This window comes from Bubalus kerabau, chromosome 2, assembly GCF_029407905.1.
Source record: "Bubalus kerabau isolate K-KA32 ecotype Philippines breed swamp buffalo chromosome 2, PCC_UOA_SB_1v2, whole genome shotgun sequence".
NCBI classification, from domain to species: Eukaryota; Metazoa; Chordata; class Mammalia; order Artiodactyla; family Bovidae; genus Bubalus; species Bubalus kerabau.
In genome coordinates this window covers 163,171,421-163,190,603 of record NC_073625.1, presented here as the reverse complement: position 1 = coordinate 163,190,603, position 19,183 = coordinate 163,171,421, and the positions used below count along the sequence as shown (strand labels likewise).

At 41.2% G+C, this 19,183-nt stretch overlaps 1 protein-coding gene across 7 annotated transcripts in view; it reads left to right on the top strand.

Annotated features, from left to right (window-relative positions):
• The window catches only part of MED12L (mediator complex subunit 12L), a 362,611-nt gene that overhangs the window by 66,908 nt on the left and 276,520 nt on the right, over positions 1–19,183 (top strand). For all 7 annotated transcript variants that reach the window (XR_008710707.1, XR_008710706.1, XM_055569353.1 and 4 more), the window contains 6 exons: positions 8,452–8,621; positions 11,361–11,471; positions 12,483–12,752; positions 15,990–16,139; positions 16,965–17,064; positions 17,380–17,516. Coding sequence is in view for 5 of the 7 variants with exons in the window: in XM_055569353.1 (XP_055425328.1) it covers positions 8,452–8,621; positions 11,361–11,471; positions 12,483–12,752; positions 15,990–16,139; positions 16,965–17,064; positions 17,380–17,516 (938 nt within the window). In the remaining 2 variants the exon portion in view is untranslated. The remainder of the gene's footprint in view (positions 1–8,451; positions 8,622–11,360; positions 11,472–12,482; positions 12,753–15,989; positions 16,140–16,964; positions 17,065–17,379; positions 17,517–19,183) is intronic.

Genomic DNA, 19,183 nt, shown 5'->3' with positions numbered 1-19,183 from the left:
TGAATGTGCAGCACTCAATATGCCAACAAATTTGGAAAACTCAGCAGTGGCCACGGGACTGGAAAAGGTCAGTTTTCATTCCAATCCCAAAGAAAGGCAATGCCAAAGAATGTGTAAACTACCGCACAATTGCACTCATCTCACATGCTAGTAAAGTAATGCTCAAAATTCTCCAATCCAGGCTTCAGCAATACTTGAACTGTGAACTTCCAGATGTTCAAGCTGGATTTAAAAAAGGCAGAGGAACCAGAGATCAAATTGCCAAATCACTTGGATCAAGAGAATTCCAGAAAAACATCCACTTTTGCTTCATTGACCACACTAAAAAGCCTTTGACTTGTGGATTACAACAAACTGGAAAATTCAACAATAGATGGGAATGCCAGACCACCTTCACTCTTGGGCACTATTACTTCTATCCTTATTCTCCTTCCCAATCCCCTCCCCTGCCCTTTTAAAGCCATATCAGATCATAGTTGGCTACTTTTAAAAGTTTTTTTTTTATCTGTTTTTGGTTGCGCTGGGTCTTTATTGCTTTGTGTGGACTTTCTCTAGTTGTGAGCGGGGGCTACTCTCGTTGTAGAGCACAGGCTCTTGGCCCGCAGACATCAGTATTTGTACAGATAGGCTCAGTAGTTGTGGTGCATGTGCTTTAGCTGCTCCGCAACATGTGGAATCTTCCCAGACCGGGGATTGAACCTGTGTCCCATGCATTGGCAGGTGAGTTTTTATCCACTGCACCACCGGGGAAGTCCCATACTAGATTACTTTTTATCAGTGTGGAATAGTCGTCTTTTTTTTCGGTACTTCATGAAACGCTGGATTTTTATTTGTAGTAAAGTATTTCAAGAAAACATTAAGAATTATAGCTTTACTGAGATATAATTTTTACTATTTTGCAGTTCATTTTAAGTGATAATTGAGAAGTTTTTCATGTGTTTACAGAGTTGTGAAACCATCATTAGCTTTTTGAATTCTTTTATCACCCTGAAAGGAATCTTGTATCCATCAGCAGTCACTCCACATTTCCCCTCCATCCCCCTCAGCCCTGTAGATTTGTGTATTTTGGACATTTTATCTAACTGGAATCGTAACTTATGTGGTTCTTGGAAACAGGTTTCTGTCAGTTATACAGTATTATGTTTTCAGTGTTCATGCATGTTGCAGTGTGTTTCAGTAGTTCATGACATTGTATAGCTAAGTAGTATTCCATTCTATACATAGAAGATACTTTGCGAATGTGAGAGTTGCACCATAAAGAAGGCTGAGGGCTGAAAAATTGATGCTTTCCTATTGTGGTGCTGGAGGAGGCTCTTGAGAGTCCTTGGACAGCAAGGAAGTAAACCAGTCAATCCTAAAGGAAATCAACCCTGAATATTCATTGGAAGGATTGATGCCGAAGCTGAGTCTCCAGTACTTTGACCACTTAATGAGAAGAGGTGACTCATTAGAACAGACCCTGATGTTGGGAAAGATTGAGCGCAAAAGGAGAAGGGGGTAACAGGATGGGATGGTTGGATGGCATCACTGACTCCATGGACATGAGTTTGAGCGAACTCCTGGAGATATTGAAGTCCAGGGAGGCCTGGCATGCTGTAGTCCATGGAATTACAAAGTTGGACACAGCTTAGTGACTGAACAGCAACAAAATTTACTTATCAGTTAGTGGACATTTGTGTTGCTTTCACTTTTTGGCTCATATGAGCTGTGCTGCTACGAATGTGTACAGATCTTTGTGTGGACATGTGTTTTCATTTCTCTTGGGTTTATGACTACTTGTGGACTTTGGGTTACATGATAACTGTGTCCAACCCTTTGAGAAATTGCCGAACCATTTTCCACAGTAGCTACATCATTTTACATTCCCACCAGCAGTGTATGAGGAGCCTAGTTTGAACACATCCTCACCAAAAAGTTGGTATTGTTGATCTTGTACTATCCTGTTGTTGTTCAGTCACTGAGTTGTGTCGGACTCTTACTACCCCACCAGGCTGGAATACTGGAGTGGGTTGCCGTTTCCTACTCCAGGGGATCTTTCTGACCCAGGGATCAAACCCGCATCCCACGTCTCTTGCATCTCCTGCCCTGGCAGACAGATTCTTTACAATTGCACCATCTGGGTAGCCTCTGTAAGTGTCCTAATGGTGCCTTATTGTGGTTTTGATTTGCATTTCTCTGGTGGCTAATGATGTTGAGCATATTTTCATGAGCTTATCGATCATTTGTCTATATTCTTTGGAGAAATGTCTATTTAGCTCCTTTACTCATTCAAAAAAATGTATTAATTGCTTTATTATTGAGTTGTAATCATTCATTATATACTCTCCATCCAAGTCCTTTATCAGATAAATGATTTGCAGATGTTTTCTTCCCATTTATGAGTTGTCTTTTCACTTTGTTAATGGTATTCTTTGATCAAGAAAGCATTTTAACAACAGAAAATGAAAGAAATCTTTCAGTCTTTTATTGGGAGTTCACGAGTGTATGTATAGGGCTTCCCACGTAGCTCAGTCGGTAAAGAATCTGCCTGCAATGTGGGAGACCTGGGTTCAACTCCTGGGTCAGGAAGATGCCCTGGAGAAGAAAATGGCAACCCATTCCAGTGTTCATGGGAGAATCCCATAGACAGAGGAGCCTGGCAGTCTGCAGTCCATGGGGTCATAGGAGTCGGACATGACTTAGCACTATCTTTCTTTCAAGTGGAATGTGCACCATCTTGTATATATTGAGCTTCTTTCCTCCCCATCTCAACCCCCTCTCCACTCTGCCATCAGTCTGTACCAGGCAGGTTTGCGCCTAAGTTGGGCTAGTTAAATCCTCTACATCCTGCAGTTTTGAGAAGCAGTCTGTTCCTCCCTTGGGCCAGCAAGAACTTTTTATTGTAGTGGGATAGCTTCAGGGAGAAAGTTTGAGGATATAGGTTTTTCCATTGAGGAGCCTGTCATCTTTGACTTTAAGTCCTAATCCCAGTGGGTCACTTTAAAGATGTGCACCTTCATCTCTGGACTTGGCTGGAGTTTTTACAAAGCAATCTTTGTTGCATCTGTTTTACGTAGTGGGTTCCCACTCATTCTGATAAAAGGAAAGAATGTAGTAAGGAAAATAAGCTTTCACAAAATTAAAGGACACATATAATATTTTTATATATATTATATATATTTATAATATATATACATATATACCTATATGTATATATTAGGGTGTATGTGTATAAGCTTTATATTTATACTATACTAGATGAAAGCTCATTAAAAAGAATGAAAAGTTCTGTATTTGCATGGGCCTTTTGTAGCATGCCGACTAACAGATGCATAAAGACCAAGTGTGTTAGAGAGGGAACTTGGCGTATTCCCTACAGTGGTGTTTGAAACCTTCTAGATCTGCCGTGATAGGTTTAAACTAGAAAATGGAGATGTTTTTATGAAGATTTGGGAGACAGAATGATTGGGAAGGAACTTGATTTAGTAGCTTAATTTTGAGAGGACCTTATAATGTATTGATTGAAGTCAGTACTTAGGTCTTGACTATGTAAGGCATGGGGATGAAGGATGGAGGGAATTCTTAAGCATCAGTTAGAGAGTGATCCCTGCTGGGTGGTGGTGTGGTGTGGTGTCCATCGTCTTGAGAAGGCTGTGTGAGAGATGTGACATTTGAACTGGGCCCACATACGAAAACGGGACTGGGGAAGATCCTGTCAACAGAGCATCATGGACATGAGAGAAACACATGGAACCCGCAGAGCAGATCATGTTGGATAGTATTTGAAATGATTTTAATTCCCAGCTAAGGAGTTTGACCTTAATTCATGGATTGCAGATCCATTGAAGGTTTTGGAACCATGAAATTGACATTGATTGATTCCATAAACACTTACCCAGAGTGTTATGTTAGGCATTGCAGCCCAGTTGAGGTAGAAGCAGGGCCTGACGGCAACAGTTAAGGCCTAACCTTTAGTTTCCTTTCTAAAAAGTTTTCATCCCAATAATAATGAGTACTGATGATGATGATGATGGCCACTTATTGATCAACTTCTATGATGCATGCATTGTGTAAAGTTACTCATCTGGATAGTTACTGACCTGGACGTATTATTGAGCTCTGTTGTAGAGATGGGGTTGAGATTGAGTGGAGGCCAGATGCCTTGCTCAGGGGTGGAGCTAGGATGTGGACCCAGGGCCGACCTCTGCCAGAGGTCATTCTGCTGGTAACCCTTAGTGTGGCCCTCTGTTGCGTCTCTGCAGTGTCACACTGCCAAGACACCTTCTCCTTGAGCGTTGTTGCATTTGGGGTGCTCTTGTGTTTGCCCCCAGGGTGAATGCTTGTCCTCTGCTGAGCTCCCAGTTCTTTTAGTAATACTGCAAGTATTCCAGGCCCTAGGGGGTCATTTTTAGTGTAACTTGACATGTCTCTGTTCTCCCCTATTATGTATTGTATTTATCAATTTGCATATTTTCATGCACTGGAGTGGAGCATCTCACACCAGCTGTGTTCTTCTGGTTTACCTGTGTGACCTTGAGTTGTGCCTACAGCTCCTGGATTGGTTAGACGATAGGCTACCGTAGGGTGAACCGCATGGCCTCTGAGACTCCTCCTGTTTGGGGGTTGCTGCTGCTGCTAAGTCGCTTCAGTTGTGTCCGACTCTGTGCGACCCCATAGATGGAAGCCCACCAGGCTCCCCTGTCCCTGGGATTCTCCAGGCAAGAACACTGGAGTGGGTTGCCATTTCCTTCTCCAATGCATGAAAGTGAAAAGTGAAAGTGAAGTCGCTCAGTCATGTCTGACTCTTAGCAACCCCATGGACTGCAGCCTACCAGGCTCCTCCATCCATGGGATTTTCCAGGCAAGAGTACTGGAGTAGGGTGCCATTGAGGCATCAACAAAAACGGGCTACAGGATGCTAGGGAGAGCAGCATCAGAAGGATGAGTCAGTCATTCTTTTTATTTTTTATTTTTTTTAGGATTTTTTTTTAAATTTAATTTTATTTTTAAACTTGACATAATTGTATTAGTTTTGCCAAATATCAAAATGAATCCGCCACAGGTATACATGTGTTCCCCATCCTGAACCCTCCTCCCTCCCCATTCCATCCCTCTGGGTCGTCCCAGTGCACCAGCCCCAAGCATCCAGTATCGTGCATCGAACCTGGACTGGCAACTCGTTTCATACATGATATTTTACATGTTTCAATGCCATTCTCCCAAATCATCCCACCCTCTCCCTCTCTCACAGAGTCCATAAGACTGTTCTATTCATCCGTGTCTCTTTTGCTGTCAGTCATTCTTTTTAATACTGACCCCTGACCCCACTCTCAGTAACATTCATGTTCGTAAACTTTCTAATAATCTGACTAGGTGGCCTTGAGTTCTACTTGATATCAGTGAACTAGAGATGTGGCCATAGCCTCAGTTTTAGAACTGGTGCACTTTCAAAGCAGCTTCCTTCGTCACTTTCTGCATCCTTTCTACCTTTGAAACCTCCCCCCCTCTCTCCCCCAACCATTTTCCTTAAGATCTCTAGCCACTCCTATTTTCTTGGTATCACTTAGAACTGAGTCCCCACTGCAGACCAGTCAAACCAGAATCAGATGGGATTGGGCTGAAGATACTGGCATTTGGTAAAAGCCGCCCCCGCCCCGGGTGATGGCATGTGCGCGCAGGCCTGAGAATCCCTGTTTCTTGCCACTGCTGCCCCCATTTCTCCCTTTTAATGACCAGTCCTAACTCAGCTTGAGAGGGGTTAGTGAATCCAAATAATTTTAAAGAGTACAGTACTTGTGGCCATCTTTTATTTTTTGTTTTTAATTTTTAATGAAAATTTTGTGGGCATCCTAACTTTTATACTAGTTCACACTAGACTGTCTTAGGGCCCAGATCTCCAAATCTGTCTCATTGAGGTGATAGCTTAACATCAGTTAAATACGGTGAAGTTAAAATATATGACCAAGAGGTCTGTATTTGAATTCTGTTTGAATTTTTAAAGGTATTCAAGTTGTGGAGTAATATCTTCAGCAATTTTAAAAAAAGATGTGTATATGTTTAAACAGTCAAGCACACAAAGTAAAAACCTGAAAAGATATAAAGCTATTAAATGATTGAGATTTTTTTCTAGGCATATTTGCATTAAAAATTTTCTATACTGTGTGTTTCTTCCATATTTTAATGAAAACAATCTTGAAAGGAAAATATACCCGAGACAAAGTAGGGGGTGTGTGAATATGTGTGTTATTTTTAGCTCTTGAGGCTAAACTATTCTGAGTATTGAGAATAGTACCATACTGAGAGTGAGTTAATAGCAAGGCTTGGCACACAAAAGCTAGGATTTGGATCCTTGTTATTTTTGTTTTTGCTTATTATAGCTAAGCTAAACTTGTCTCATCTGATGGTTGGCATTTTGCTTTGTTGAACAAGTGAGAGTCATGAGATGATTAGTCCATAACAGGGGCACCAGAAAATGATGACACTGATAATTTATTGTTTGGTTTTTAATGACGATGGCGTAATTTTAACGATAATATCTGTTATTGATGGTGCTTTCTGACAAACGATTATATACTAGGAACAGAATGTTGACCTAGTGTCTGTTCATCTTTTGGCATTGGCTGATTACTGAAGCAGTGCTTACTTAACATGTGCATTTGAATTTCAATTTTAAATAAGACACAATTAGAATAAGTAGTTTCAACCAAAACCTAACAATAGTTATCTCTGGGTTCTGTTGTCAAGTAATTTTAGTAGTGCTTAAAAAATAAAAACAAACCACTCAATTCTAACAGATGTTTATTTCTACTCTTACTTTTGTTAGAATAGGTTCCTTTAAAATTGAGAAGGTTGGAGAACCTATTGCTGAAATAATGAGAAAACAGCATTGTGCGGTGATGTTTCAGGAGGACGATTTCTTCCGAAATGCTGTTTCACTAATCCTTGGGGAAATTTGGCTGTGAGCATGCAATTATTACATTTTTATCCACAGAATGGGCTAAAGTTGGCACCATATCCCTCATGGTTGCCAAAGGCAACACATTGATTTAATTTGTGCCCCTGTGGCAGATACTTTTGAGCAATTTTAGTGATTTTTTTTTTTAATGCTACCTTTTCTGTTTCCTTCCCGGTCTCCTACCTCTTGTCACTCACTGCTCTTTCTGGCTGAGTCCTGAGGCATCTTGTGTTTTTTGGGGAGAGCAGAATGATCGAAGGCCTAGGTGGTTGTCCAAGGTGGCCGCTCTGGTGTCCCTGGCAGGGGTGGAGGTTGGGCAGTGCAGGTGGGAGTGCTGCCTGGGGCTGGCCTTTGGGGATGGCCAGTCCTCCTACAGATGGGCAGAAACAGAACACCCCTTAATTAGGCATGTTTGAACCATGCCCTGCAGCCTGAAAAATGTACCCCAAGAGAACTGCATTTGGGGAATTTTGAATTTTTTTGGAGTAGAACTGTGATTTTTTTAAAATATTTGTTTTAAAAAAGTTTTATTGAAGTATAGTTGATTTACAATGTTGTTAATTTCTGCGTACAACATAGTGACTCAGTTATTTATATATGAAGTGTTAGTCACTCAGTTGTGTCTGACCCTGCGACCTCATGGACTGTAGCCCGACAGGCTCCTCTGTCCATGAATTCTTCAGGCAAGAATACTGGAGTGGGTTGCCATTCCCTTCTCCATGGGATCTTCCCAACCCAGGAATCAAACCCAGGTCTCATGCGTTGCAGGTGGATTCTTTACTGTCTGAGCTACTGGGAAAGCTACCCGCGCCCCCCAACACACACACCCACATACCCACACACCCACACCCACACACACACTCTTTTCCATTATGGTTTACCCCCACCCACATACACACACACACACACATTCTTTTCCATTATGGTTTACCCCCACCCCCATACACACACACACACACACACTCACTCACACACACACACTCTTTTCCATTATGGTTTATCACAGGATGTTGCATATAGTTCCCTGTACTATACAGTAGGGCCTTGTTTATCCATTCTGTATATGTAGTAATTTGCATCTGCTAATCCCAAACTCCTAATACATCCCTTCCCCACCCACCCCCTCCCCGTCTTGGCAGCCACAAGTCTGTTGTCCGTGTCCTGAATTATGATTCTTGAATTACCTCCACTGTTCTGTTTCCCGTTTGTGCCTCTGATATTTTTAATTTAGTTGTGGACACCTCTTCTCCTAGGTTTGGGGTCACAGAGGCAGAAGGGGAGAGCTGGCCGACGTTGCTGTTGACCGATGGGGTGGCCACGTCACACTGGTGCACATTACTTAAGGGCTTTGGCATGGGCGTACTTTTCTGAACAGTGCTTATATATGTTTGCCAAAGCCATTTTTGTGTAATAGATTTTTGTCTTATAAGTACACTCTTAACCAGAAAGAGGGAGGAAAAGTAGATTCTTACATTCATTGTATCTGGAAATGGCTTCTTTCTTTAAAAAAAATGCAGAGTGGACGCAAATATCTACCAGGTACCTTCGAGAGCAGTTGGCCAAGATTTCCGACTTCTACCACCTGGCTTCCAGCGCGGGCGATGGCCCTGTCCCTGTGCCACCCGACGTGGAGCAGGCCATGAGGCAGTGGGAGTACAACGAGAAGTTGGCATTCCACATGTTCCAGGTAAGCTTCCTACGAAACTCAAGACTGAGGGCAAGTTCCTTACACTTTAGTGTTTGGGGGTGTTACATGATATCATCATATAAACTATTGCATTCAAAGGAAGACATCCAGCATAACTCTGAATTTGTATTAAAGGTAACATCTTTGCCCCGAGATGACAGCTTCCTATTATATGTATTGATCGCCAACATTCAGTGATGTCAGCTTTTTAAATGCCGTTAATTGGCTTATAATGGCACTATTAAATGTAATCCTCCCAAGCCATTTAACTTTGCAGAAATTGGAGATATTTATTCAAAGAATTTTTTATGCTGATGCTTCCTATCTTACAGTAGATTTTCTTTAGAGCTTAGTTATTCTGTGGAAGGGTCATCTTAATTTTGTTTGGCTGCAGATTAAAATATGGGTGAGAGGATGGGTAAAACATTGAGGACTGATTAAAACTTCCATCCTGAGACACTGATGTACATCATACTGACCAGAAGATGGCACTTGTGCTGTTATTTGCCTCAATCTTTACTCTTGGTGAGAAGGAAGGACAAATGTATTCAGCTGAAGTTGTATTATCAGCATAGACTTTCATGACCTGTTATTGTGATGCGGTGGGTGGGTAGAAAGGATGTGTGGTTTCTAAATTTCTACCCTTCGAACGTTAATTATAATTTCCAGGTGGTAAGCAACTTTTTCTAAGAGCTCAAAGTAGGAAACAGCCTGGTCCTTTAGGAGGTAGTTTTGTTAGTTTTAAATTAGTAAAAAAAAAAAAAAAAAAAAAGCTTACAAATCCTAGTGTCATTTAGCAGAGGACTCCTTCCTTGCCTGCTCTGAGCTTTTATTGAGCTGAGGATTTAGCCTGCATCTTTGAAAAAGTGTCTCTAAGCATGCTTGGTATTTTTGAATGATTATTTTTTAGGAACATGGAAATCAGTATCTCCTTTATAGGATGCAGTGAGGTTCTAAATGGATGAATCTAATTTTAATGTTAACATTTAAAGTTCATTATATTTTAATTCATTGTAATCTGAAATGTGAAACTGACTGGAGTGTATGTGTGTGCAGACATTCCTGTGCAGAAATGAGGGTACAGGTGCATAAGAAAAGCATCTTGAGGATGAACATTGTGTCATTCTTGGAAGTCATGCTTATGAAGATTCTCTTTTTGAATCTTGCATTCACCATCTCTTAATCCTTAATCCAAAGTTCCATTTTATTTATTTCTTTAACATGGAGTTTACGTTATTGGTCTGATAATTTTAAATTGCAATTTTTCCTGTAGCTAAACTGTTAGCTGAAACATTAAAAAAAATTAGAAATCAGCAATAAGGGGAATTCTCTGGTGGTCCAGTGGATAGGACTCCCTGCTTTCACTGCCAGGACACGAGTTTGATCCCTGGTTGGGGAACTAAGATCCCTTGGTGCAGACAAAAAAAGAAAAGAAATTAGCAATAAGTGAATACTTTGATATCATGAATGTGGTGTCACTGTAATGTTTTAAATATATAAACAGTAGTTTAGCAGTATATTTTTAAATGAATTGTCGATAATCATGGTAGTAGACGGCTGGTTATATGGTCCATAGATATATCAGAGTTGCTAGGAACAAAGTCGGGCTTCATTTTAACTACTAAGATTGTTACCAGAATGACCATAAAAGTTTCAGTGACTTTAAACATAACTTTTTGTTTCTATCTTTGTTTGTTTATTTTTTATTTTATTGGAGTATAATTCTTTACAGTGTTTTGTTTCTACAGTACAGCAAGTGAATCAGCTTACACACACATACACACACACATATCTCCCTTTTTTGGATTTCTTTCCCATTTAGGTCATTTGTTTCTGTCTTGACTCTTTTATGATGTGAATCATAATATAAAGTTGTAATATGACATTAAATATATGTGTATATAGAATGTCATAAAGAAGTATATATTGGGTGTGTGTGTGTGTATATATATATATATATGAAGGCAACAGATGAAAACGTTAACAGTGCTTATCTTAAGGGGGGCTATACCAACCCTGTGGAACATTTTGGAAATTTGTGGGCATGTTGTTTTTAGTGTAGTTATGTCAGAAGTTTATATGTCATTTTACTATAAATTACTTTCATTTCTTATAGGCCATTATATTGATTTTTAAAGTTATATTTTGTAGGTGGGTTATGGTATCTGAAATTCCTTTTAGGATAGCAAAAGAGGCTACTAGAGGGCCTGGCCTCTGATGAGGTTTTCAGCCTCTTTTGGAGATGATGGTATGATAGGTGCTTTTGTTCTTTGTCATGATCAACATTGGCCAAGTCCCCTCCTGTGAGTATGAGTTCATCAGTTCAGTTCAGTCGCTTAGTCGTGTCCGACTCTTTTGGACCCCGTGGACTGCAGCACGCCAGTGTACTGTGAGTTCTTAGTACACTGAAATCTAGCCAGGCACTTGACATGCCCTGGGAATCTGAATGCTTCCAAATTTTCTTTCTTGTAGGGATTAATTTTTATCAATTTAGAATGAGGCAGGTATGCAGAAACAACCAAAAAAACCTCCAAGCCAACTGTGCAAAATAACACCAGTTATTTTCTTTCTTTAGAATTTCACCTTTCATCAATGAGACTGTTTTGCAACAAGGAAAACAATAGTAAAATTATACTTACATATAAAGATAAGAGTGTTTTGTTTTTGTTTTTGTTTTTTTTTAATTTTAGTTGGTTTTGCTTTAACATTATCAGTGTAATTTTTCTTTGTTCATTTAAGGAAGGAATGCTGGAAAAGCATGAATATTTGACATGGATATTGGATGTGTTAGAAAAGATCAGACCAATGGATGATGATCTTCTTAAACTCTTATTACCACTAATGCTGCAGGTATAGTACATGTAATCATGAGCCAATTGATTTTATGGGCAAGGAATGAGTCTGGTAAGAATGAAGAGGTAAGTAGAGGTGGCTTTTTTGAAATGGAACGAGGAATTAATGCTACAACACTTGAAGTGATAAGAGCCTTTCATGTAAGTTGTTAAGGTCACTTGTACTAGCCATGTGTCCCTCTCAAGTATTCTCACTCATGTGAATTTCCCTTGTCCCTGAGCTGAGCAAACAGCTCTTTAAATACTGTGTCCTTCACATAGATCTCTGTGAAAACAAAACCCGTCATCTCTGTTTAGGGATATAGAGGATCTTCTACGTTCTTTTAATATTCTTTGAGCCCCCGGGGGTGGGAACATCCTATTTTCATGATTGTCCTGAGGTGTGTTAAAATTTAGGCTGTCTGGATGAAATTTATTTAAAGAAACATTCCTGGAAAAGTAACTCATATATTTGACAATTCAGGCAATATGAAAGAGTGTCCAGTGAAAGGTAGCCAGTCCCTTCCAGAGCCCACACCATACTAGTCGTCTGCGTCTTCCCCAAGTCGTCTGGACCTGTGCTGCCCGCTCTAGTAGCTGCTAGCCAGCATGCCTCGTGAGCCCTTGAAATGTGACAAGTTCACATTGTCATGTGCTCTTTGTTTCAAGTGGCCACCAGGCTTCAGACCTGGTATGGAAAAAGGGGTATATAATATCTCACTAATACTTTTGTGTTGATAACATGTTGAAATGATAGCATTTTAGATCTAGGTATAGTGGGCCAAATAAAATACATCTTTATTTTAATTTTATCTGTGTGTGTGTTATATTTTTGCCACCCAATGGATACTGGAAAATTAAAAATTACATGTGTGGCTTGCATTATATTTCTCTTGGACAGCACTGGTCTGTATTAGTACTTCTGAAAACTTTTGTTTTTGTTTGTAATGATGAGAAGTCTGTATTACAATGGTCATCTCACCGAGTAGCCTGAGACGTGACTGAAGGCTGGTGTCCTTGTGTTCCTCAGTATTCAGATGAGTTTGTCCAGTCGGCCTACCTGTCCCGTCGTCTCGCCTATTTCTGTGCCCGGCGTCTGGCGTTGCTGCTGAGCGACAGCCCCAGCCTCCTTGCTGCCCACTCGCCCCATGTGATAATAGGCCCAAACAGCTCGAGCATCGGGGCCCCCAGCCCCGGCCCCCCTGGCCCAGGCATGAGCCCTGTGCAGCTGGCCTTCTCCGACTTTCTTTCCTGTGCACAGCACGGCCCCCTGGTTTATGGACTTAGTTGTATGTTGCAGGTAAGTCCTTGGCCCTTCCTGCTTTATGTCCACATTCTGTGCAGCAAACAGCGGGCTCGGGGGTGATGCTTCCAACTCTCACGTCACAACTCTAGTTTTATCCTGGTCTAAATAACTGATAGATGGAAGTTTCCTGTTCTTGTATCCTTGTGTTGGATCACAATGCCAGAGGATTCATTGCTTCTGTCTAGATGGCTATCATAATTCTTTACTGGGGCTGTTCAATGATTAAAAAATTGTTCAGGGAACCCATGGAATAAGTCAGCTGCGTTACTGTTCTTTGGGGAAGGCAGCTTCTCCATGCAGCATTATGTAGCTTCCTCAGTTGGCAGCTTGAGATGGTTGCCCTCTGAAGATCCTAATAGTTTTCTCAGACTCTCTTTAGCTGCCCAGCATCATTGCTTGTGTGGTCTAGGAGGATGTCAGCCCCTAGCCCAGTGCTACCGAGAGTGAGATACAGCCCTGTCCTAGACCTGGGAGCTCAAAGATCAGTGTTCAGCTCACATTTCTTGGGCTCCTAATGTGTCATGCTGTTTAGTAAAGGGCTTTGAGAGTCCATGTGCTGAGATGAGGGAAGGTTGGTGGAGGGATGCTCGGGGCTGATTTGAGAAGTGGAACTTTCAGTTCAACCTAGAATTCAGGGAGGTTTTCTGAAGGAAGTGGTCTGGTCTAGCACTTATATTGGTTTAAAACAAACAAACAAACAAGGTGTAGACTATTCTTGGCAGAGAGGGCAGAGTGGAGAAAGGCCCGGAGGGTTGGTAAGTCATCTTGTGGGCAGGTTGGCTTTCTTGGAACATAAAGTGTGAAATGTGTTGGGGGTCAGGGATAGAAGACCCCCTGTGTGCCTTGTAGTTAGGATGTCATTGGGAAGTTTTATGCAGGGAGTTTTATGGTCAGTGTGTGGTTTGTTAGATTGCTTTGGCCACAGTAGAGGGAAGGTCTTTGGGAGTGGGGAGGGTAGGGGAGAGAGAGAGACAAGGAAAGAATCAGTTTGGATGAGTCTGTGTAAGTTCAGTTTTGGACTGTCTTATCTCCAGTTGATATGTTCAAGAGATGGTTGCATGTCTGATTCTGAAGACGGGGGCAGACCACAGACCAGGGGTATGGATTTGGGCCACTTAAGGCCGCTTGGCTGGTCAAGACCTGGAGAGGGAGCGATCTCCTAGAGAGTTAGTAGTGAGGGATGATCTGTGGCCCAGAGGAAACAAGTAGGTAAGAGATAGCAGGGGAGAAGATCCCAGAGGTGACCAGGGAAGTTTGGGCAGGCTGGAGAGAGAAGAGTGAGGTGGGAGAGTATTGTTAGAAACAAAGATGATGAGACTATTATAGTCATAATTCAGTTGTAATGATAGCAGTGGCATTTATCATGTTCTAGGCACTCTACTGAGATGTAGGTATATTGCATCATTTAGTTCTCAGAATCATCCTATGAGAAAGGAGCCAATATCGTTCCTGTAACAGGAATAATGAGATGGTGGCACAGGTCACACAGCAAGTAAGAGGCGAACCTGGAAATTGCACCCAGTTGGGACCCAGAGTTCACACTCTTAACCACTATTCCGGACTGCCTCTGTGGGCACTGCAGGAGGTTTCAAGAGGAGTGCACAGTGCCTAGGTCACTGGGGAGGTCTGATAAGGAGATGACTGAGACTGACATGGTGGTTAAGATGGTCAGTGAAAGATAGTGAGGAGTCATGTTGAGGTGTGGGTGAGGAACGTTGGAGATTTGAGAATCATTCCTGTGAAGGGAAGAGAGTTTGGTGCTAATTGAGTGGAGACTTTTTTTTAAAAAAGTTTTGCTTTTTGATGGGCAAGCCTGAACGTATTCCTAAGCTAAGGGTACGCTGGTAGAGGGGAGTCTGAGACTAGGAGCGGAGGACTATTGGATGGATCGGTGCCCTGGATACTGGAGGCTTTGGAATTAAGAACACAGGGAACTACTTCCCCGTGGACCGGAGACGAGAAGAGGAAGGCAGTAGGGTGTGGACCAGTGAAGACCAATGCTCCTGCTGGTGGGCTTCAGGGCCTGAGTTTGATATATGCCATTTGGTTTCCATGCAGATGTCTCCTGGGCCTCAGAGTCTAGTTTTTTAATACTTAATTTTGCATTTTAGAAGAGAAGGACTGCATTCATTCTCTGAGCTGGTATAGTTGAGTGGCACAAGAGCGTAGTGGGGAAGACGCCTTCTAGAATCATTACCACCCTGATTGTAGCCTCTGCTCTGCCAGGTCGTAGCTTTCACATTGCGCCTCTGTTTCCCCATGTGTGGATGGGGGCTGGGGACAGTTCTTACACTGTCCCTTCCAGGACGGTGTTCAGCACAGTGTGTGTGCTTAATTTAATGAGAACTCTAATACTTAATTATAGTATTATAGAACTATAGTACTTAATTTAATGAGAACCTAATCCATAGCTAGGGTTAGTGAGTGTAGTGATTCCAGGCCTGAAATCACCTTGGGCTGGTCGCTCATCTCCTCCGTGGCTTCCATTCCTTTTTGGAACAGTTGGGAAATACTGCTTCCTACTGCTTGGGGTGGTTGTGATGTGTAAGTAAGTTGGTCAGAGAAACGGCATTGTGCAAGCTGACAGAGTAAAAAAATGTCTACAGGGGTCCAAGGTTGGGGTAGGCAAGCTATAACCTGAAGGCCAGGTCCAGCCTATAGGCTAAGAATAGGTGTTATATTCTTTAAACAAAAAGGAAGAGTAGGTAACAGGGACTTTAGGTGGCCTGAAAGCCTTAAAAAACATTTGCTAACTGGCTTTTATAGAAAAAGTGTGTTGCCAGGGCCCTGTGCAGGGTTGCTGCCTGCCCAGTGTTTATGAGGCTACATATCATACTATTATTTGAGAGGTAAAAAAAATACAAATCTTTTTAGATTTTACAGCCTTAGAAATTACATATTTTAATTGCATGAAAAACATTGTTTCAGGCGACAATTTTAAAATTTATTGCATTTTTATTAAATTTCCTAGGTTCTTGTGCTAGAATTTAGCTTAGAAATTATAACATTCCTTAATTTCTCAATAGGTGTATTTTTACCTATACAAATGAATAATTCTGTCATAATTTTTTGTCTCACCTTTTGAAAAGTTGAGACTAGGGGTAAGAAAAGACGTTCATGTTTTAAGCTCACTCGTTGGAAACTGTTATTTAACTATGATTTTTTTTTTTTAGCTCTTGTAATACTTTTTTCCTTCCTCTAAACATCTGTATTTTACCACTTTATTTCCAGACTGTTACTCTCTGTTGCCCAAGTGCCTTGGTGTGGAATTACTCCACAAACGACAATAAGAGCGCGAACCCGGGCTCGCCCCTGGATCTGCTGCAGGTGGCCCCCTCCAGCCTCCCCATGCCGGGAGGAAACACGGCTTTCAACCAGCAGGTAGACTTGCTGTTACCATGGTTTGAGGGGTGTTTTCAGTCTTGAGCAGCATCACGGCACAGTGGGTCAAGCCTGGTTGCAGCAGCCTTGGGTTCTTAGGGGCCCTTCTGTCTCTGTCTCCATCTCTCTGGGTGAAGAGGGAAGTCCATAGCCTCTGTGAACAGCAGAAGTTTATCACATTGTTCCTTTTCTTCTGAGCATCTTGCTGGGTTGTTCTTGCAGAGACTCCTGCCCCCTAGACGGTAATTACGGTGGTAGTTCTGATGTAAGAGCACGACACTCGGGGTTAGTATTAATATATCAGAGTCTATGTGTTAGTAGAGTCATATACCATAGAGCTAGGAGTCTGGGTATTTAGTAACCATTATATATTCTTATTAGGGCTGGGTTATTTGGTTCAAAGACTGAAGAAACTTGAACCACAAGACTGGGACAAATATTTAAAATAAAAGCTCTGTTTTTTTCCTTTTAAACCAAGCAGTTTTCTTAATAAAACATGGTTAGTTGCTTTCAGACATAGAAGAGTGGCTCACAGATGATATTTTAGAACTTTGACCTTTCTCTATGATGTCCTGAAAATGTTTCACTTGTAGAGATTTTTGGGTAAGCGTTTATTTTTGTGAGCATTTAGCACTGAACACTGCATGGAGTCAGCACTTGTGAATTTTGAAACGCGCTTCTTGGGCAGCCGCCTGCCTTTCCTACAGTGCAGTCGAGGCTATGGTTCACCGTGGGGTGCTCTGCTTGCGTGGAAAAACCTGGCATGATTTAGACAGCTGCCGCGGCTTTCTAAGCAAAAGTTAATTAGAAGTGATTATCTTTCAGGTTCGGGCAAGGATTTATGAGGTAGAACAGCAGATAAAACAAAGAGGCCGTGCAGTGGAAGTTCGGTGGTCTTTTGACAAGTGCCAAGAGTCGACAGCAGGTACAGAACAGCAGAAGGAGGAGTGCTTTTGGATGTTGGACTTTATGCCGTTTCTGATTCTTGCTACTCAGTCCTCAGTGTGAACAAGGATGCTTTTGGACAGAGTTCCCTACTGAGTTTTGGGGACGTTCTTCGGTCTGTGCCCTTTAGATCTGGGCTGTCTAGAATGTCAGGTTTGATTTTGTTGGCAATTCTTTTATGCTGAGAATAATAATGTCTTAAAATTCCTTTTGTCCCACCTGATGATGATTTTGTAGTATGCTGCTCTGGCTTTGTTTGGCCTTTCTTAACTGCTTGCTTGCTTTCTTCATCTAGGGGTGACCATTAGTCGGGTTTTGCACACGTTGGAGGTATTGGATCGACACTGTTTTGACCGAACTGATTCCAGCAATTCAATGGAGACGCTTTATCATAAGATTTTCTGGGCAAACCAAAACAAAGACAACCAAGAGGTAGTTAATATTTTTTTCTTCTTTTCACCTTTAATTTTCTTAGCATATTTTCTTCTTTTTTATTCAGTTAATTCTGGCAATTAACTGAATTATACTTTTCTATGTATGACATGTACTATCTTGTAAGACAGCTGCACCCTGAAATCATTCTTTTGGACTAAAATTTCCTACCACTATTAAAATGAAGTGTCCATTGGCCTGGTCTAAGTGTGTTGGTTGGGAAGATTTTTTCTTAGCCCTTTTATCGTCACACTTACCATTTTGGTGTTAGTGCAATATCCTTCATCTGATTGTACTTCATATAATGGTTTGGCTTTAATTTAGGGGGAATGTGTTTTGATATTTGGCATATCAGAGAGCAGTGAATTAATTAATACTTGTGGTCATGGTCTTTGAAAAATCTGTAGACAGTTATTTAGACAGGATTCTCTACAGAATCAGAACCAATAGAGGAAATTATATATATATATATATATGTAAAAATATAAAGGCAAGAGAGATGTTTATGTTAATGAATTGGCTCACAGGATTGTAGGAGTTAACAAATCTGAAGTGTGTGGGGCAGGGCAGCAGGCTGGAGACACAGGGAAGCTGTTTTTTCCTTTTCTCTTAAGGCCTTCAACTGATTGGATGAGGCCCACCCTCATTATGGAGGATAATCTGCTTTATTCTGAGTTTACTGATTTAAATGTTATTCACATTAAAAAAAAAAAAAAACACCAAAAAAACCACAACACTGTCATAGTACTATCTAGACTGGAGTTTGACCAGGAAATTGGGAACCGTAACTTAGGCAAGTTGACACATGAAATTAGCCATCACAGATAATTTTTATCTTATGCTTTCCTATCAGTGTCTCATTATTGAACTACTCTAGTAACATAGACGTTTCAATAATATTTTCTCAACCTTATTTTGGGAGATATGGAAGTTTTCTCTGCTTCTATATGCATGTAAAGCATGTATAGTATATCCAAGTTGTGGAAGCACCAGGAATTCAGTTTTAACACGTGGTACCCATCTTGAAGGAACGTTCAATTTAATTTGATTGATTGAAATATAGTTGATTTATAGTTAGATTCAGGTATACAGCATAGTGATTCAGTATTTTTACACATTATACTCCATTTAAAGTTATTACAAAATAATGGCTATGTTTCCCTGTGCTGCATATGAAGGAACACTATAGTTAACTGATCTTTGATTTTCGTACTAGGCTTTGAGAATGTGTAGGTAGTAAGAAGGGATAAAACCAAAAACTTTTCCTTATCCTACCTTTATGTTAACCTTTATCCTACATGTGATGTGAATTTGTTCCAGGTTACTCTTTTTATACTTTCCCAGGTGGCTCAGTGGTAAAGAATCTGCCTGCCAATGCAGGAAACACAGGAGACACGGGTTCAGTCCCTGAATTGGGAAGATCCCTTGGAGAAGGAGATAGCAGCCCACTCCAGTATTCTTGCCTGGAGAATTCCATGGACAGAGGAGCCTGGTGGGCTACAGTCTGTGGGGTTGCACAGAGTCAGATACAGCTGAGCACACATGCATGCCCTACCATTCTTTTTTTTTTTTTTTAAGTAATTTGCAAGTCAGCGCCTTGCTGCTCAAAAATAAGGTTCTCGACCGTGATGCCACGTCAGGATGTTGGGAGTGAGGTCTAGACCAGG